Here is a 21,577-nt window from a genome sequence, read left to right on the forward strand (position 1 = left end):
TCGGCAGGCGGACTCTCAACCACTGCGCCACCAGGGAAGCTCAAGAGATTTGTAAATACAGTGGAGGTGATAGCATATTAAATATGTACAGCCTTTTTCCCTCTCCTAACTTCAAATCTAAGCCATACATTTCCCCTGGACCCACAGCTCCAGGCAAGATACCGGGCCCCCAACAAGTAAACAAGGAGTTGTTGCAGGACTGTCTCCCCTTCAGCATGAGAGAATTGGGGGACCAACAGTGGAAGACCCCAGGTTAAACCTCTGACCAGAGTGGCTCCCAGGGAGAAGTGACCCACAGACAGACCTGAATCCTTAAGGGAACACGGTCAATTTCCACAGGCCCCGGGATGAGAGCAGATAGGGATGTATCCAGACAAGGAAGAGCATAAAAACACATAAGAGCACAGGAGTTTCTTGCTGGTGTCTCAAGATAGACAGACCAAGGACCCATCAACAGATTCATTGCCCACCATGTGGATAGAAACCACCAAGCCTCCATCATACAAGGAAGCCCAGAAGCTGGACCTGAACTGCAATGAGGAGACAAGGCAAAATAACTACATATCTACGGGGGCCCAGCAGCCAAAGGAAGAATAAACAAGAAAAATCTTCCCAACTCCTAATGAAACAGAGCTACTGCCAGGCTCAGATGACAACCTGAGCAAAAAACAAGCACTTCAGGAAATTCAAGTCAACACCAAAAAATAATAACCATCCTTTTTGTAACCTAAAAAATGTATAATCCATGAGCTAAAAAAATTAGCGGGTGAATTGAAACGTCAGCACTCCCAAGATCAGAGGCCTCAAAGAAATGTCAGCCACAGAGCAAAATTACAAACAGAGATCATGAGTAGACTTCTGGGAGAGCTGTTGGAGACCTAAATACCAACAAAAGGAGGTGACTAAAGATGGGAGCGATAATTAAACAAATGGAATAAAATTTCACTGAGTTGAATAAAATCTGATATTTTCTGATCAAAATATTACACGCAAAAATATAACAAGCTTCGAGATAAGAACTAGTTACAAAAACTTCTCCCCGACCACATTAGAAATGAGAGGCCTGTGGAACATCTCTACAGACTTCAGAAGTATGAAGCCTGCAATCTAAAACTCTAGCCAGACAAGAATCATTCATCCATGAGGTAACAGAAAGACATTTCCAGATATGCAAAGCTTCAGAAACGTTTTTACCCAAAACAGGACCTAAGGAAAATATCTGAGAAATAAGTATATCTAAGCATGTATCAGAGATCTTGAGATGAAAAAAGAAGAAACAACGGTAGACCAAGATCCTGAGTAATGAGACTGGAATGTATAATAATGTTCAACGAGGACTCTTAAGATCAAAATCCTACAAGGAAAATTCTCAGTCCAGACCTAAAATTGGGCTACACAAAAAGAAAGAGATGGGAATGGGTGAAATCTATGCTGGTTAGTTTGTTTGCTCTCACCTCCACCCCAGTCTATTCTCTAGCTCCCCCCCACCCCGATCTGATTACACCCCCCTCCTGTCCCCCCTGAGGACTGCATCATCTTGGTTATTTAGCCAATTGGCCTCTGACTGGATTTGTCCAACGAGAAGTGTCAGATGTAGGTGACAAAGAATAACAGAACGATCAGGGTATTATTTTCCCCTGTTCCTTCCCACTGCGTCTCAAGAAACTTCACAACTAAAACTCAAACCTGCCTGTCCTCCTGATTGGCCCCAGATTTGTTTCTTATTGGTTCCCTTACCTCTTTCTACACATTTGTAAGACCTTGCCTTCTTTGAATCATGTGAGTTGTGGTCTGTTTCCTGCTTAGGATCCTGATATACATTCCAAATTTCTTCTTTGGGGAAAGGGTAGAGGATAGTGTATCAATGATAAAAATGAGAAAGGGGTATTTTTCATATGAAAAAAAAAAAACCCAAGATCCTGTGTTGTCTTATGATTCTATTACATTCGCCATAGAGAGACCCACCATGGTTGCAAAGAAAAGAAAAAGTACAAAATGAATTTAAATTATTTATTTGCTAACTTTAAGATCACTGTGCATTATGTGATTAGTAAAATCTAATCTAAGTTTATGTTTGAGTATTATATAAACATCTCTAATAATCCTCAGGTCAAGTTGTGAATTATTTATTGACTAACGATGCCAGAATTACAGGTGTAAATTCACTAGAGTAACAGAAAACTATTTATTGGGCTCTGTCATCAGAGACTTGGAGTACACTCCCTTTAACCACAAAATACCAGCACCATTACACACTGTTTCCAGTTGTACTGATAGCTTTCCTTCTCTGCCCCAGCATTTCTTTCCTCCAGAGGTTACACGTCTAAGTCACCAAGTCTCAGGTCTCATTCAGTAAGGATTTATAGTACCAGTATTATGTGCAAAGCACTAAATTTATTCAACACTTTCTTCTTTCAAGAAAATTCTACTGAGCCATCCTTAAGGGTCCAGGTACTGTACTTGGGCCCTAGGTGGTTTGGCAACTCCTCTCAAGAAGCTTCCAGCATAGTATACAGCACGGTGACTACACTTAGCAATACTGTTTTGTATATTTGAAAGTTGCTAAGACAGTAGATCTCAAAGTTCTCCTCACAAGAAAAAATATCTGTACCTATGTGAGGTGATGGATGTTAACTAAACTTACTGTGTTGATCATTTCATAAAATATACTTAAATCATTGTGTTGTGCTCTTTAAAGTAATACAAAGTTATATGTTAATTATATCTCAATAAAACTGGGAACAAATAAAATAAATATTAAATCTTTGGTAAAAAAAGAGGAAGAAGCTTGTAGCAAAGACAAACAACTAATTATAACAAGTGAAGTGCCGTTCTCATTTAGGGAAACATTCACAGAAAGGGTGTCACTGGAAGCAACTGTGATGTCGCAGACAGGACAGCAGGACTGAAGCCAGGATTGGAGGTATGGCTTGCTCTTCCTTGGGCAGGTTACCCAGGCTGTCTGATCTTCTGTCCTCTTCTTTGTAGGATGCAGTTATTTGAAGTGACTAGAACCTAGATACTCATGTCAACTTCCTTTTTTTCCCTTGAAGGGCCAAGTTTCTTCAGAGGTGAGTGAAAGAGTGTGCATAAAAGCCAGGCTGTGAAAGGCACGGATGGGGTCAAGATTCTGTCTCTGAACTGAACTAACTGCTACAAAGATGAAGTTTATGACCTATTACTAGCACAGGTATTAGAAAACATAGCAGAAACTGCAACTCATCTGTGGCTTTAGTTTCTTTCTTATGCTCATTTTCTGCTTGGCCTGCATTCACTATCCCTTTATTTGTGATTTAAATTTTGCCTTATTACAGTGTATGTATGTAAGATTTATACAAGCCCCCTCAATTTAATTTTACAATAAGATAGGATTCTTTAAAAATTTATATAAGGTGGCATTTATTTTACTAGTATGAAATTCACCTAGGCAATATTATAACCATCATTCAACCCACGTTTTTCTACTCTTTTATTCTACTGTAGACACACACACACACACACACACACACACACACACACACACACACTCAATGGACTTCTGCTTGAACACAATGAACTGGCTACACATTTCTCTCCATTGCCTCCCAAAACCTCACCAAAATGAAAGCACAGAAATTTAAGGCATTAATCCACAAAGACAAAGGGAATTCAAAAAGAGACAACAGTAGAAGAAAACTGTGAACAAACATTTGGATGTGGAAAGTAGATGGAGGAGTGGTAACCAACCAAACAGAATGGAGGAAATTCCAACTTCAGGACATGCAAAGGCATAGTGCAGAACCAAAGCAGGCAAGTTCCTCCAGAAAAGAATCACAGTCTAGAGGCAACGGGTCCTCCGGGTAGGGAGGGTAGTGAGGAACATGGCTCCATATACAGAAACTGACAGAAAACCTAGAGAGCAGTTAGACAATGATCATCAGAGGTTTAAGAGAAACTTCCATTTTAAAAGAGACCAAAGCCAAAAGGGAAAAAACAGAAAAGGAGCTCGGAAGACACAGACAATGCAGGGAGTAACGGGGAAAAAAAAAATTATAATATCTTCAAAGAGCTAAGACACTAGATTGCAATCATAATAAAGCAAAATGCTACAAAAAAAGGAACAATCAGAAAATAAGTATGGCAGAGATTTCATTGTCAACCTCTTCCTCCTTAGTAATGAAACTGCCGTAGTGTCGGGAGCAGTTACGTGTCCAGCTACATTTTTCAGACTATTCTGCAGAAAAGGTTGACTGATGAAAAGTTAAGTAGAAACATTTAGGTGGGCTTCCAAGAAAATTCTCCTTTATGACACCAGCAGAACTTCCTATGGGTCTTCAACTTGATCTCCTTAAGGCACACCATAAGCTTGTGCCCCAAAACGGCCCACCCAAATGTAATTCTTCCCCAAAATGCTTCAGTTTGCACAGGATTTTAACATCACATTGGCCATTACAAGCACAGAGAGGGTGGCTGTATCTAAACTGAATAATGAAACCTTAATTTTAAATGACTTGGTAATAATCAAAGAGCCAGAAACTCATCTGGAGTTTATCAAGCCAAGAAGATTCATTTCCTTACACAAAAAGGATTACTGTAAATTGCAGTGTGGCTGTCAACCACATTCTTTTCCCAGAAGTAAGGCCAAGTTTCAAAAGGGTCAGCTATTTGGCAAGTGATACCTTTCAGGACTTACAAGCATTTTCCAAGTCTAAATATGTTTGCAAATTGGCTTAAAAACAAGCAGTTGTATAATGTTATCCTTTGAATAAAACACCTAAAAATGCATTTCCTTTCTTCATGGAAACGGTAAAAGCTTCTCTTTTCTAAAATAGCTCATTAGGCTCATTTTTAGGATGACATCAAAAAGTGTCTTTACTGGAAGGATCTTACAATTGCCTCTTCCAAATTGAATACAGCAGAAAAGCGAAATTAATGAGATGATTCAAAGACACACACAAAACATGAAAAGTAACTTAAAGGATAAAAAAGACGCATGAAGAACAAAGAATAACTGAAGTAACAGTGATGCATAGAGACTTGAAAAAAACAATTTATGTGAAAAGAATCTTAATGCACATAATCTACATACCCTTCTCTCTGATCTGAAACTAGTAGCTGAACGGAAAGCAGCAGTGAGGACAGAATATATGGCAGTGTTTTCAACAGTGCAATAAATATGGAATTCTCTTCCTTCAACTTAAAAGGTCTCAGGCAGGTCGACTAGCCTTAGATTTATACTGTAGGTCCATTGACAGGAAAGAATCAATAGCAAAGATGTGCTAAAATGAACTTGAGGGTCCCTAGAGAGATGATGATGACAGAAGTATCATCAAGAAAGAGAATTCAGGGAATTCTCTGCGGTCCAGTGGTTGGGACTCTGTACTTTCACTGCCAAACCCACCAGGGTTCAATCCCTAGGTGGGGAACTGGGACCCCGCAGGCTGTGCAGCACAGCCAAAAAAAAAAAAGTAAAAACAAACAAACAAAAGAAACAGAATTCATTACTCATAAGGCATTTGTTCATTCTAACTTCAAGTCCTTATAAATGAAAGGATTTTTTATCACAGCTTAAGAACAATACAGAAGAACTTTAATAAAGACCCATATTTGAAAACCAGAGGTTAGAGTACACAGCAAGTTATCTAAGTGCATTTTGAGATTCACACACACACACAGGCACACATGCGCTCACGTACACACACATCCATAAAAATTAGCCATTCTAGGGAAAACCAAAAAAGTCATCAATTATCATCTGTTTTCTGACTGTATACAGATGCAAGTAGAATACTACTACTAACATGGACACTTTGTTGAGTAACCTACACATCTCCCAAATTTCTTTTCTTTTTAAACCTTATCACCACCTTGCAACCCTCACTTTACAGTGAGAATTTAGGCCTAGGGATGCTACGTGTCTTGTCCATGTCACACCTTTTACTCTGGGACCTGCCATGTATGAGCTATGCCTATGAAGTACTACCTCAAACCCTGCCACTCTCGCCACTATACCACGCTAAACACAGAAAAGAAACAGACCCAACAGGCCAAAAATGTACACCTTCATGGCAACGATGTGCATCGATATTTAAACGTTTTAAACGTTTTATTTCTTTTATTACCATCTGTTTTCTGGTTAATATGACCTTAAGCTTCTTAGAGTCACTAAGTCAAAACTATTTATATTTATTCTATGGATAAAGAAGATGTGGCACATATATACAATGGAATATTACTCATCCATAAAAAGAAACAAAATAAGAGTTATTTGCAGTGAGGTGAATGGACCTAGAGACTGTCATACAGAGTGAAGTAAGTCAGAAAGAGAGAAACAAATACCATATGCTAACACATATTTATGGAATCTAAAAATTAGAAAGAAAAAGGTTCTCATGAACCTAGGGGCAGGACAGGAATAAAAGACGCAGATGTAGAGAAGGGACTTGAGGACACAGGGAGTGGGAAAGGTAAGCTGGGACGAAGTGAGAGAGTGGCATGGATATATATACACTACCAAATGTAAAATATCTACCAAATATCTACCAAAATAACTACCAAATATCTATTTTACATTTACTACCAAATGTAAAACAGATAGCTAGTGGGAAGCAGCCGCATTGCACAGGGAGATCAGCTCAGTGCTTTGTGACCACCTAGAGGGGTGGGATAGGGAGTGTGGGAGGGAGACACAAGAGGGATGGGGTATGGGGATATATGTATACGTATAGCTGATTCACTTTGCTATACAGCAGCAACTAACACACCATTGTAAAGCAATTATACTCCGATAAAGATGTTAAAAAAAAAAAAGATATTCTAAATACCGTAAACAAAGTAACTTTACCAAGTTATTATCAGCTAAAAACCCTGAGGACAAAAGAGACATTTTCCCTGCTAAGGAAACAGGAAATAAATCCAGGAGATTAAAATGATCTTCAGCACGTGAAGGGCACAGATGTCTAAAAGAGAACAGTATGCTTCAACTTTAGTACTTCATGTAGAGACCACAATGATGCCTTCGGACCTGTTGTCCTAGAGTGTACTTCCCATAAGTATGAACGGTTTGAACATTTAGTATATGTAAGCTGGGGGTAAGGAGTGGATTTGTTAACACAAGTAAAGAGAATCTAGATTTCTTGAATAGCTCTCCTTACCTCTTCTCTCAGGGCACTCGCACGCCTATACTGAGACTTCCCAGCAGGATTTCCTGAGGCTTCATTTGGCTCTCACACTAACAAGCCAAAGCTCTATTTTCAACAAGTGAGAGACGTCTCTTGCCAAATTCAATGGCCTTTTTCCATTTTCTTTTCCCTTGATCACTTCTTTTAGTCCTGAACACTGCTGACCATCCTCTTCCTTTCTACCTTTCACGGAACCAACACTTCCCTTAGGGTCCCTAACACCCTCCTAGTTTTCTGCCTTGCATTTGGACCACAACCTCTCTTTGCTCTTCCTTTCCTCTTAACAAAAGACAATGACTCCCAAGGCAAGCACCTTGATCTTCTAGGTGATATGGTCTTTCCCCTCCACCGTCCCATTCTGTCCCATGGGTTCCAACATCACCTGACATGACATTCACAGGAAAAAAAAAATTAACTTCTTTATCCACAATTTGGGCTTGAAATTCTCACTACCTTCAAATAAGCACCTTCCACGCTAAGTAGACTATGAGCTTCTCTGTCCTGCCAACAGAACAATCCAAGAGGCCCTTGCTCATGCCAGTGACACCGCTACCCAACTCAACTGCCCTGCACACTGTGTTCCATCGTCTTTCTGGTCCAGCTCCAGAAGGACCTTCTCTAAGAGCCTCCAAATGCTTCTCCCATCTCCCCAGAGATATGCTCTCCAACACGTTCACACTTATCCCCATGCTGCCCTGGGACTGTCTCTTCCCTGTCAGGACGAGCCCCAGGAAGAACCACCAAAGCCAGTGCCCAAGCCTGCCCTTCCTCAATACACACACACGCACACACACATGCTGTCTCTAGGCCCGTCTCATCCCAACGGCAGGAAGTTATTCAACAGTATCTACTTACATCTTAGTGTGAATTTACATCACATTTATATTAAGTCTAAGCACTTTCTTATGCTTTTTAATTGCGAAATAAGAAAAAAAGAGAGACAGAGGCAGACATATGGAACAGTACAACACAGCGTGTACGTGCCAAAAACGCAGGTACAGTCATAAAAGAGGAAGAGAAACAGAGGAAGGTGAATGAAATGGTTGAGAGCTTGAGTTCTTCTGATAGAAAAATATAACTTCAAACACTTGTTCTAACAGTATCAGCAGTGCTGGGAAAGAAACTCTACTTCTCTGAGCTGCTCTTTTCTCATCTGTAAAGAAATTATATTTAACAGATGGTAACTAGACTTGTGCTGCCGATCACTTTGCAGTGTATACAGATGTCGAATTATAATGCTGTCCACCTGAAACTTACAGAATAAAAAATTCTATTTATGAAAAGAGAGCTATCGCTTAATCCATATGACAGATAGGAGGAATAATTTTTTAACTTTTTTTTTTTTTTTTTTGCAGTACGTGGACCTCTCACTGCTGTGGCCTCTCCCGCTGCGGAGCACAGGCTCCGGACACGCAGGCTCGGCGGCCATGGCTCACGGGCCCAGCCACTCCGCGGCATGTGGGATCCTCCCGGACCGGGGCACGAACCCGCGTCCCCTGCGTCGGCAGGCGGACTCTCAACCACTGCACCACCAGGGAAGCCCAGGAATAATTTTTTTAAATCACATTAAGAGAAAGTCGCTTGCATAAAAACAGACAAAAAGTTTCAGCTTCCCTTTTTCCCTCATTTCTGAATGAAGCTCTTTTGGAAACCTGCGCTTCTCGGCTTTATGTGCCATCTCAGAATGATTCCTGAAAAAAGTGGTATAAAGTGCAACACTGGGAAAGCGTGAAGTAGACTCGGATGTCTGAGATGGGACAGAAGGAAGTGTTTCTGTTCTCAAATTTTTAATTATTTTCTTTTGTTTTTGAACAAGGTAAAGCTATTTTCTTCTGCTCTGTCTCCAGTTAGCTCCTGGGGATGGTCCATGCTCAAGCTGGAGGACACCAGTCAGGGAGTTATAAGATCTTTTTCATGACTAAAACCCAGAGTTCCATGACGATGCATTGTCCCCAGTGCAGGATATTCAGCTAAGGAGGCTCATCTTCAAATTTTCTAGGATGTTTCTTACCTTACGATACTTGCTTACCCTTGGGCATCTTTACAATTGGTTGAGCAAAGTCAATTTTACATGGTTGAAACTTGTTTCTTAAAAACATGCTTTGAACTTGCTCAATCCAGAACGGAACTTGAACAAGAAAAACAAAACCAACAAAACCCTAATATAACAAAACCAACTTGTCTTATTGAGGGAAGCACAGCCTGAAAGTCAGTCATATCAGAGTGAGAAAGACATCAACTGTAAAGAATTAAAAGACATTTGTTCATTCATCCATTTATTTATCCATTTATTGAGTGCCTACTAAATACCTGGTACTATTCAAGGCTTGAAAACAAATCAAAACACTCATATTCTTGTGGGAGTAACAGCCAAACCAAAAAATATATCATACAACAGCAAGTGATGGTAAGTGCTATGAAATATAAGAGTATGGGGTCACAAGGCTGATTATTTTATAGAAAGGGAGACAGGGGGCTTCCCTGGTGGCACAGTGGTTGAGAGTCCGCCTGCTGATGCAGGGGACGCGGGTTCGTGCCCCGGTCTGGGAGGATCCCACATGCCGCGGAGCGGCTGGGCCCGTGAGCCATGGCCACTGAGCCTGTGCGGGAGAGGCCGCAACAGTGAGAGGCCCGCGTACCGCAAAAAAAAAAAATAAAAATAAAAAAAAGAAAGGGAGACAGGGAGGAGGAGGTATCATTTAAGCTGAGATCTGAATAGGTGAAGGAAATGCTTTCATGCAGAAGGAACAGCAATGCAAATGTCCTAAAATAAAAACCTTCTTTGCACATGTAAGGAATAGCAGGAAGCCAGGATGACTGGAGCATGGCAAGCAAGATGGAGAGTGGGAGCAGAGAGGAGATAGGCAAACAGGGAATAGGTCATGTGGGGACCTGGAGACCATGGGTTAAAAACTCAGATTTTATTCTCAATGTAATGGTAGCTGTTGTGGAGGGAAGAGAGGGCAAGAGTTGAATGTACAATCTCTGGTTCACTTTTTTAAAGAGGAACCTGGCTGTTACTTTGGAAGCAGAGAGGTGATGATGGACATGGTAAGAGGTGGTCAGATTCTGGGTGTATCTGGAGATATAGCCACTTGGATTTCTTGACAGACTGGACGTGGGGTGTGATAAAAATAGGAGGCAACAGTGACTTCGAAGTTGGGAACCTGAGCAAGTGGGTGAACGGTGGTGCCATTTACTAAAATGGGAAACATTGAGGGGATGAGTAGGTGGGTGGTAGGGAGGGAGAGGAACTAAGAATTTTGTTTTGAAGAAAGTGTGATGTGCCTATTTGACCTACAATTGGAAATCTTGAAACTGTGTGTGTGTGTATACACATACATATATGAGGGGGGTGTTAGACACAATGTCAGCGTCAGGAATATAAATGTGGAAGCTATCAGCACACAGAAGGTGTACAAAGCTATGGATCTGATAACACCCACAAGGGAGAGGTTGTAGACAAAGAAGAGACAACACGGAAAGATGAATGAACCCCAGGGCACTCTAATATTTACCCAAATAATTACGATTCAGCAAAGGAAAATCAGAAATATCAAGTTAAATGGGAGAAAAACCCAGAGGGCAATTGAAGGAAATGTTTCAAGAAGGAAGGTGTGGCCAACTATGTCTGACGCTACTGATAGATGGACGATATTTTTTCAGGCGATAGGGTAAAATTCCAAATTGATTAGCCACCACTCAAGAAGTAAAGGTAAAATGCTTGTTTATTTTCTCCTTCCTCAGGTAGAATGAGAGACCTCAAACTCTAATGAGAAAGTTTGTAACAAGGTTGGTAACAACCACCCTTCCTTTGAATAGTATGAAATGGTGATATAATAAATCAGGTATTTCCTTCCCAGCTCAGACACCTAAGTCAAATTTAAATCTAGTCAAGAATGCAAAATCTTTGATCATGATCTTGGCTTCAGTCCTTACAAGTCTAAAACACTAACTAGAAAGTATCCTCATCAAAAATATGAAATATATTTCGAAGCACTATACAGTAACAGACTGTACAATTTTGGTATACCATGTACTACTTAAAATCAGGTAGTATAAGAGAAAAAACTGGGAATTTTATAAATTGTTTAGAGAAGAAACTAGTTAGATATAATTTACCTCCTACTCTAGTACAAAGTATAACTCAGTGTCATAACCATGTTTCCGTTTTGTAACACTTTCAAGGGTTTATGGAGCACTTAGATACACCAGAACATACAAACCTAAGGTCTGCAATTGCTCAAGAGTGTCTGTTAGCAACGCTGTAGCTTACATAATATTCGATCATGAGCTTTCCAGGCACTAACATCACAAGACAGAACCTGTTGTGTGTGGAGGACTTGTCATAAACAGAAAGCAGCTAATCTTACAGCTTTAGGTGGAGTGAGGACTGACAGCCCATTCTCTTCCTGATTTATAAATCCTTCACCACGATTTACCGACCGGTGTCCCTCTTGAACAACAGCATATACTGATTAAGAGTCAGATTGCTTGGGTTCAAATCCCCAACCACCACTTACTAGTTCTACTGTTTCCTTGAGCAAATTATTTTACCTCTCACCCTTCTTTTTCCTCATCTGGAAACACACACACACACACACACACACACACACACACACACACATATTTGGGTAATAATAGTCCTTCATTATAAGAGCATGTGGGTATGATGCTCTAGCCACATGTCTTCCACATAGTTAAAAAAATAAATACTAGTTGCTCTAATTGTCAGTTACTTACCCACTCTTGGAAAACCTTCACTAGGCGGTAACCCACCATTCAAGTCAGTCCATTCTGGTGTAGGACAGCTCTTTATTTATAGAAGGGTCTTTAAAATACTTGAGTCAAAAGTCTCACTGTGCTCAATCAGTTACTACCAGTTCTACCCTCTAAGCCCACAGAAGACTTTTCTATTCTCTCTCCTTAAGACAATCCCCCAGGTACTTAAAGACAGATGTGATGTCTAGGGCTGTGCACTATCATCTAAACACACGTAAGTACCAAACTGAGCATCCTGTACCCGGGAATTAGAACCAGGCTTTGAGAAGCCTATCAGGGAGGATTTTACAGTCTTTGAAAAGGCTGTCTATGGGGCCGTGTGGCGATTCATCTGTAAGTGGCAGAGTGAGTGTGCTAAACCTGTTTTCAAAGCTGTGCATATATGACAGGTATCATCCTTGTTAAGAGCTTTGAGTACATCAAAAGTGTTTTTAAAGAAACATACCCGACAATTACCTTTGGAAAGAGTAAACATGGGTACAACACATAGTTTATCATTTCCTCGGGCTCAGATACATTTTTGACAGTTAAGAGATTTAAGGAGATCTACAGACATCAATTAAATCAGCCAACCTTTTGACTGGACACAAAACTTTCATTTGTTCAACAAGAACCTGAGAACTGTCTGTCAGGGACTGTAGAGCACAGGAACAATATGGACAATTCAATCTGCAGATAATAGATGTAACAGATGAAAGAGTTCACCTACAATCGATTTCTCCAAACTAAAAGAATCAGGTAAATGTGCTGTTGCTTGGTTTTTCTTAACTAACGTTGTCAAAACTAGTGCTTTTCTAAAACTCAAATGCTGTTATGTCGAGAAGTGATTTTGAAAGGAAGGAGGAGATAAAAGGAGCCAGTTAGCCTCAGCAGAAATCCCTGACCACCCAAAGCCCTCTGGGCGTCCAGAGACAGAGCGCCCTGGAGCACCGCACAGAAGGCCAAGAGCCCAACGGGTTGAACGAATCGCACACTTCCTTCCACACACTGGGGAAATTATTCCTCTCTCAGCCTCGGAGAAGCTTTAAGAATTCCTCAAAACAGCCAACTGTTCCATTCTTTACCTCATAATTGTGTTCAGAACTCAACGGGCCTGCCTATCTCCAAACAACCCAAAAGCAAAGTGAGACAACTCAGGGGACGCTTCCTCAATGGCCCTACCCTGGCCTACGAACTTAGAGACTTACGTCACCAGGCCAGGGGCCCTCTGAGCCTTTTGCGACCTCATTTAGAGGAGGTAGAACCCTCCCTGTTTCAGCTTCACCCTTCCTCACTGGAAAAAACCCAATGAGTCATCGGTTAGACAAATGTTTAACTTCATTAGTGACCTAAGAAAAAGTAGAATGTACATCTTTCATCTATTTATTTAGAGGGAAAATACAAATGACAATTTCTAATTCTGGCCAGAATAATGAGAGGCTGGGGCCCCCAGCCTCTGCTCATGGCTGCAAATTAGCACAAAGCTTTCACAGAGTGACTTGATGATGTGCATCAAGAACCAAAAAATCGGGCTTCCCTGGTGGCGCAGTGGTTGAGAGTCCGCCTGACGATGCAGGGGACACGGGTTCGTGCCCCGGTCCGGGAAGATCCCACATGCCGCGGAGCGGCTGCGCCCGTGAGCCATGGCCACTGAGCCTGCGCATCCGGAGCCTGTGCTCCGCAACGGGAGAGGCCACAGCAGTGAGAAGCAAAAAAAAAAAAAAAAAAAAAAAAAAAGAACCAAAAAATCATTCATTTCCTTTGGCCAGGGAGTTCATATCTCTCTAGCCGGTTCAAGAACACTCTGTTTTATTAAAGGTACCAGTTCCTAGTATTTTCCCCCACTTTAAGAAGAGGTCCACTTCTAGCTTTCAGTGTACCAGTACACTGGAAGGATCCAGAATGACTGACACTGCTAGAATCCTCCCACTTCCTCAGGAAATACCTTGTCATATCTGTTTACCCTTCCTGGAATCAAGCTATTCTAACAGCATCTCTGCCCTGGTTCCTCTTTGTGTGAATCAGTTCCTTCCCAAGAGAATTCTGTGAACGCCCTTATCTCTCGCCACCCCTCCTGTCCTAGGATCCTTTCTTATTTGCTAAATAAAGAGGATGTGTTTAAGAAATAGGAAGATGCTGCATAAAGAAAAAAGAAACAAACTGACATCAAGACACTCCTTGGCTGCTCACAACTGCCCTGAGAAATCTATGATGCTAGAAATCTGAAGAGTGGAGAGGTAAAGACTGATGTGCCCTTCTGGAAGGAAACGTTCTTGAGTGGTAAAAATATTCAATAAGTTGATTGGGGTGCTGGGTACATGGGCCTATACATTTGACAAAAAGGTATATCCTGCAACTCTACACTTAAAACCTACGCATTTCACTGCATGCAAAGGTTACCTGAACAAAAATAAACTACTCTGGGGCTTCCCTGGTGGCGCAGTGGTTAAGAATCTGCCTGCCAGTGCAGGGGACACGAGTTCGAGCCCTGTTCTGGGAAGATCCCACATGCCGCAGAGCAACGAAGCCCAAGCACCACAACTACTGAGCCTGCACTCCAGAGCCCACGAGCCACAACTACTGAGCCCATGTGCCACAACTACTGAAGCCCGCGTGCCTAGAGCCCGTGCTCCGCAACAAGAGAAGCCACCGCAATGAGAAGCCTGCGCACCACAACAAAGAGTAGCCCCTGCTCGCCACAACTAGAGAAAGCCCACACGCAGCAACAATGACCCAAAGCAGCCAGAAATAAATAAATTTTTTTTAAATGTAAAAAATAATATAAATAAATAAATAAATAAATAAACTACTCCAAGCAACTCCTGAAAGTTGTGCTGTATGCAACCTCAAGATCTGTCAACAAATTACAAAGTCACAATGCTCTGGCTCAGGGGGCAAAGGTGTTAGGCCCACTCCAGCCTCGACTCAAGTGCTGCCTCCTCTGTGAGCTCAGGCTGCCTCCCAGATGCCATCACTACACACGGGGCAAAATTCCATCAGAGCAATTATCTGATGGCACTGCAGGGTCTGTTTGCATGTCTGCTCCTCATGGGGCGCACTCTGTCTGGAGGTCCTAGAAAGATACTAAAGAATTGGCAGTTGAATCAGTAAGCCCAGCAAGTGCCTGGTACAGAGTAGGCACTTCACAGGCATTTTCTGGATAACAGAACGACTGAATGTAAGTCCCCATGAGGGAAACCAGTAACTAAAAGGCAGGAGTAGAGTGACATCACTCAGGAACAGGGTTGGGGCAGAAGAGGAAATACTGCATAAATAGGTAAGTACACACTGGCACCCAGATGAACGCGTATCTTGTAGCTGGTCCCAACCAAATGCCAAAGCAACAAGCTCAGCTTTGCACACTGATGCACATTTCCACTGAGAGAAGGAAAGAGTCCTGGTCCTTAGGTTTCATTAAAGCTCCAGCCTTAGGATTGTACATTCACTCAACAAGTGTTTACCTGGAACTGTGCCAAATCCTCAAGCAAAAGACTAGCTATTGTTCCTGCCCTCAGTTAGCGCTTAGTCTAATACAGAAGAATGTTTGTAATTATACCACAGAGAGCAAAAAAGAAAAATCCATACAACCAATAGTGATAAGGAAGGAATGGGTGGGGTGGAGGCTTGGTGGCCGAGAAAAGGCTTCCCATAAAGCTTGACTGTAGAGCCCAAGCATGAAGAATGCAGAGGAGCAACACATATTAGGTAAACAAGGAATAGCAGGCATTCCACACACAACAGCCTGGAGGTGAGAAAACAGCACCCTGTGTGGGGCGGGGAAACACAAGCAAGGATTAGGGAGCACTAATTCCTTTACAGTCAGCATCTCATTCAACTGGCGTAAGCACCACTGGAGGCTCAAGGAAGAACACTGACTGAGGCCTACAGCATTTAAGAAGCTGAGCCAGGACTTGAACAATGATTTGATTCCAAAACGGTGCTTTGGGGTTTTTTCAGCTTTATTGAGATTTAATTGGCACACAGCTTGGTATGAGTTAAAGGTGTACCACCTAACAATTTGACATATATTGTGAGATGTTTACCACAGTAAGCTCAGTCAACATCCGTCTCCTCATATAGTTACAAAAAACTTTTTTCCCTGTAATGAGAACTTTTAAGATTTACTCTCTTAGTAACTTTCAAATATACTGTACAGCAGTGTTAATTGCAGTCATCATGAATTGGATGAAGGTGGTCAAAAGGTACAAACTTCTAGTTATAAGATAAATAAGTTCTGGGGATATCTGTACAAATCTGTGCTTTTAATGTCTATGCTATCTGGCAACTATGCAAATAGTAATGGAGAAAATGAGCAAAAAACAAAGATAGATATACAGACGGAGACCAGATTGTAAAGGGTTGTGAATGCTACACTTCACAGCTTAATGTAAATGCGGACTTTTAAAATCTTTTCATGGCTCCTCAGAAAACAAAAAACAAAATCAGGTTTATATTCTGAAAAACTAATTTTAATTGCAACAGCTAGTGTAAGAATTGCTTTCTAACATTTAAAATTTTAAACAAAGTTTTACCATCAGAGTCTTTTCAAGCTTAATATCCGTTAATTGAAATTATATATAATTACCGGAAATGCTTCTATGAATTCAGTAACAATTTCAAATGCATTGGTATCTTGTCTGTTTACGTCGCTCTACATCCATTTGAAAAGCAACAGTACAAACCATAAGACCCTCATTTAGTCTATTGACAACACTGGTATGCACTGAGGATTCAAGTGCACCCAGCAAACCTTTTCACGCCAGACCACAGGTTGGAAACCACCAGTAGAAGGGATGCAGTTTACAGAGAAAGAGGGAAACCACTTAGGGGAATTTTGTAAATATCAATGGGGGACCCACAGAGTGCGATTCTTTAAAAACTTAGCACTAAACGCAAACAAAAGTGATGACCAGCACACAACTCCCAAAGGACAAAAATGGGGCAGGTGGAGAAACAGACCAGTTGGAAGTAACTGGGGAAGGATTCATATTCTGGTGCCAGGCATGGCAATGAGCTCAAGTTGGCATCCCTTTGGTCCTTCTACAGGGTGACAGTGATACTGAAAACTTCGAACACAGAGATAACAGGACGGGCAGGTGAGCAGGAAGGTGTTGAATTAAGTTAGCCTGATCCGCTCCAGTCATAAAAATTACTACTGTGTTTAAACCTCAACCTAGATAGGAACATTAAGTCACAGACTGGAATGGGTGACCAACCAATGCAATGAGCAATATACTCAGTTTTCAATTTCATTGGTATCTTGTCTGTTTATCACAGGTTTTTAAATGCTCCATAAACAGAGGGACAGAGGCAACTATTAGGTACAGAAAATTAAAAGGTGCTGAAGAAAAGGACTAAAATTAGAGGGTCCAGGCTGCATTTTCTACCAGTTCCTCTCCCACTCCATGACCTTGCTAGAATCAAGCTTCCCCTCTGCCTCTGCCTTCAAACCATTACATTATTTGGCTTTCAACCCGTGTTTAATCATAAACTAGCTCAATACATTATTAATATTCCAAACCACATTTCCAACCAGATAATAATCCAATATCATGATGTTGAATTACCTTAAAAGGTTATGTTCCTACATTTGTTTTGATTTCAAATATGAAACTAACCAGAAGTATATGGACACTTTTAAATATCGAAGAAACACTTTGAAATAAACAAAAAGAGTCATGAAATGACAATAATTGGCAGAATAACAAGCACTAGCCCTCACCTTTACCCTTTCCCCTCCTCCCAAAACAAAACAAATTTAAGACTTTAACTTTGGTTGTGGGAATAATACATTAGTTATTTAAAATCGCTGATGGAGAATGGAAATGGCAAAGACATACGCCCATGGACTCTGGTCATCTTTCAAAGATTTACAAGGTTATCGGAGTTTCCTGACCTTGGATTGGTCAAAGCTGCAGCTGAGAATAAAGGTAGCAGATTATATTATATGCATGTTACATACAATACATATAATAGATTATAGTATGTAATACATTAATGTATTTATTTGTGTTATATGTATATATAAATACATATATATGAATGATATAATTCACATAGTATAATACATATATGTTTATATACGTGTACTGTGTATATATAAAAAAATATATATATATGAATGAACCACTCATGCTTCAATGTATGTAGAAGAAAGTATGATAGAAGTGGAAAAATGGAGCAAAACTATTAGTAATCAGGAGAAAGATTTACACTATAATCTTCCTTGCTTTCCAAAGTAGTTTATAAATACACTTTGGAATCAATATTTTATCCTCAAATTAGCGGTTCTCAGGGTTAAGTGGTTGTGGAATGAGACACTCATTCACTCTGCTTCTTTTGGCAAGAGTGATATTTTAAAATACGTGCTCTGGTTATAAAGGCAAAGCTAAGGAGGCAGATAAATTTGGACACTAACTGGAGAAATAACATAAACCTAACAGTGAACACAATGCTGTCACTTCAATGTCCCAAGTATACCAAAAGTATATGTGAATATGTAAATTATTCACATATCTTCAATGAACGTACTGCCTCGCTCCCTGTGGCACTAGGGGAAAAAAGCCACTTGATTTTAATTTCATAAGAGTTAACCATATTAAAATTATATGGCAAAGACTTTAGAAAGATTTGGCTTTCTGCTAATGATGAACAAAGCACTCTACAGAGTTGCCAAATCATTGCTGACAAACACTTTTAGGTGGAGTGGGATGGTGGTGGGAAGATGAGCACATTTACCGTGCACACGGGGTATCTTTTATCACAACACGCCTCCCCAGAGTTTATTAGATACAAGTTTCTCACAGAAGTCTCCAATTATAAGCAAGCTATCACACACAAAAAAATGTTTAGATTTCAAAACTCTGTATACTGAAAAAGGAAAGGATGTGAAATCATCCATATTCACAGATTCCCTGAAGCAAATACAGAACTTGCAGATACAAACTCCACACAGGAGCCCTGTATGGCCAAAAAAGTATCCCCATATTTCTTCCCTTCTCCCTCTCTCCATCTCAACATTCAAACACAGAAGGGCAAGTTTGATTTCTAAAATTATGCAGTATACATACTGCTAATGGAAAATTACCTTTGGAAGCCTTGACTTTTCAAGGTTTATGAATGGGGGAAGTTATTTCCCTTAACTACATTGCTGGAATTTTTCCACTCTCATTTCAATTCAGAATACAGTGTTTATTCTTCTCCCAACCTCCCCACGCGCTCCCCTCACCCCGTTCTAAGTCACCTTCAAACCAGCTCAAGTTTCAGTACAAAAAGACGGCAAAGCTAATTTCTTAGACGCCCCCCATCTCCATCTCCCGCCACTGTCTAGTGGGTAATGATACATTCACTTTCCTTTAGCGTGAAAAACATAACATTTAAAGTTTATCTTTTTTTTCCCCCACATACATAATTTACTTCTTTAAGGAGAAATGAATTGTTTTAAAGTACTGTTTGCTTTGGGATTCTTGAATATTTTGTTTTTCCATGGAATAACCTTTAATCCTAATTTGAATTTTTAAATACTGAGTAGACCAGCACGTGGCATCAATAACCCTTAAATGACTGCAAGGCTGGTAAACGCAATACTTTCGGTTCCTGATTCACATTTGCTCCGAAGACTTCTTTAGCATCATTATAAAAGTCATCTTTTTCATCCAATAATAAAACGGCTAGAAGTCCTGGTGTTAACTTTCTACAGACAAACGTAACCCTAATGCGTTGATCAAGGAACTTCCAAGAGACCATCTCCTTTTTAACGCCAAGGAGGGGAATGGAAGATCTCCTCCCTGAGGCACAGCTGGGAAACTAACAACCCTTGAGTAAGTGATTTCAGGATATCTTAGTCTTATCAATGCCGACTTTGGAAAACGTACGCGCCTTGACTCACACACTCTGGGCTCCAGAAGCTGCCTCGGAGAAAGCATCTCTCCAGGTGCGCCACAGGTGTCTAACCTCCTCCATCCGCCCTCCCACACAACACACAATACGCTGCCCAAGCAGGTATGTTTCAGGCATTTACACTTCTAGCCACCCCAAAGAAACGCTCCCGAGGACCCTGGGCCGTCTCTGCCCAGCAGGTACATCCCAGGCGTCCTGGCGCGGACGTGGGCTGCTCCACAGAGATGCGCGGTCCCCAAACCCGCGGGGCCAAGCTCTCGACTCTGTCCTGGCAGAGAAGCTCCGGGGAAGCCAGCGAGACCGTCGGGGGGGGAGGGCAGCGCAAAGCTTCACTAGACGTTAAATCATAGGAGGCGCAGAACTTGCAAAGTCCCCCAAACTGCTGAGCGAACCAGCCTGAGGCGCTGCGCAAGCTAAGGTCCGGGAGGCGGCTGAAAGCAGAGTGGCGGGAGCGGCCGCAAGGCCGCCAACTCTTGTGGAAAGAAGAGGAGTAAAGGCACTCACCTCCACCCATCTCTGGGCCTCGGCGAACGCTAGGGCGCAGTCGGCCTCCGCCTCCTCCATCACTTCCAGAACTAGGGGGAGAGGGGGAGAGAGAGACATAGTGGGTGCGCGGAAAGGCGGGAGTGCCGCGCGCGTCCGGCCCGCTGCTCCGGCCTCTCTCCGGCTGCAAGACGCCCGGACTCTCTGACCCTTTGTTGCGCCCTGCAGTTCGGTAAAGTTTCGAACCCACGAGAACTTGAAGCCGGGGCTTTCTCTAAACTCCTGAAAACGCCGCGGAGACCCAGGCACAGCGCGGGAGGCGGAGAACGCTACCAGAGGCGGCGCGCAGCACCAGCCCAGAGGACTGTTTGGACTTCAAAAGTGGCTGCGCGGCCGCCGCCCTCCCGGGATGCCCCGCCCCCGCACACCCCCGCCGCACACCCCCGGCCGCCCAGCCGCCGCTTCCGTCCTCCCCACCCTACCCCCGGCCGCGCCCGGGGGCTCCCGGCCGCAGCGGCCTTTGTGGTAGGACAGTCTGGCCCAGGGGATGCCACCGCCCGCCAGGAGGCCGTGGCCCGGGCCACGCACTCGCTCCCGCGCCACCCGCCGGACCGCGGCCCCGCCCGGAGGAGATGCGCCCCCGCGCCCGCATCCTGTCCGCATCCTTCCCGCCTCCGGCCGCCTGGCCGCCTTCCCTCTGCCGGGGCCCCAGGAAGAGGCGCCCCCAGGGCTCGCGGCCCCCCGGCCCGCCTGACATACCAGGAGTAGCTGCTCACAACTGCACCTTTCCCAGCCAAGAAACGTCCCCCGCGGTGGAGCGCGGCCCAGCCCGCCGCCCTCACCTGCGGCCCGACTTCGCAGCGCGCCGCTCCCTCTCCGGCGGAGTCCGCTGCGCGCCCGCCCCGCCGCCAGGTGAGGACGTCCGCACTCCCGGGTCTCCGCCCCCTGCCGCGGCCAGAGCTCTCCTGGCGGCAGGTGAGGGTAGTGGCCTTGGCATGTGCGGCCCATTTCCCCCAGCCTGGGCCAGACCCTCTCCGCTTCGCTTCCAGGTGGGTGAGGTGGAAGATACCTGCCACTCAGGCCCCATCCCTCCGCGAAGGGTCGGAGAGGAGGGGAACCCAGCATTCTCCCGCCCTCACCCTGAGCGTCACACCCGCCACCCTGCGTGGTCTGGGAACACTTAGGGAGCAGTAAGCTGACGGGTTATTCACCATCCGCAGGAGGACTGGGTAGGTGCGCAGGACTGGAGGGTCGGAGGCTCAAGGGTTGCCTTA

General features: G+C 42.9%; 1 protein-coding gene across 14 annotated transcripts in view; it reads right to left on the reverse strand.

Moving 5' to 3' along the window:
• The window catches only part of LMO7 (LIM domain 7), a 200,725-nt gene extending 179,543 nt beyond the window's left edge, over nucleotides 1-21,182 (reverse strand). For 11 of the 14 annotated variants that reach the window (XM_029209943.1, XM_029209941.1, XM_029209937.1 and 8 more), the window contains exon 1: nucleotides 20,325-20,646. In XM_029209943.1, coding sequence (XP_029065776.1) covers nucleotides 20,325-20,423 — 99 coding nt within the window. In that variant the 5' untranslated portion in view covers nucleotides 20,424-20,646. Of the gene's footprint in view, nucleotides 1-20,324; nucleotides 20,657-21,062 lie in introns of those variants that run through there. The other 3 variants (XM_029209932.1, XM_029209933.1, XM_029209935.1) reach the window with 3 other exon arrangements.
• Between the last annotated feature and the right edge of the window lie 395 nt (nucleotides 21,183-21,577).

This window comes from Monodon monoceros, unplaced genomic scaffold (genome assembly GCF_005190385.1).
Source record: "Monodon monoceros isolate NGI ecotype Baffin Bay Population unplaced genomic scaffold, NGI_Narwhal_1 Super_Scaffold_8, whole genome shotgun sequence".
Lineage (NCBI taxonomy): Eukaryota > Metazoa > Chordata > Mammalia > Artiodactyla > Monodontidae > Monodon > Monodon monoceros.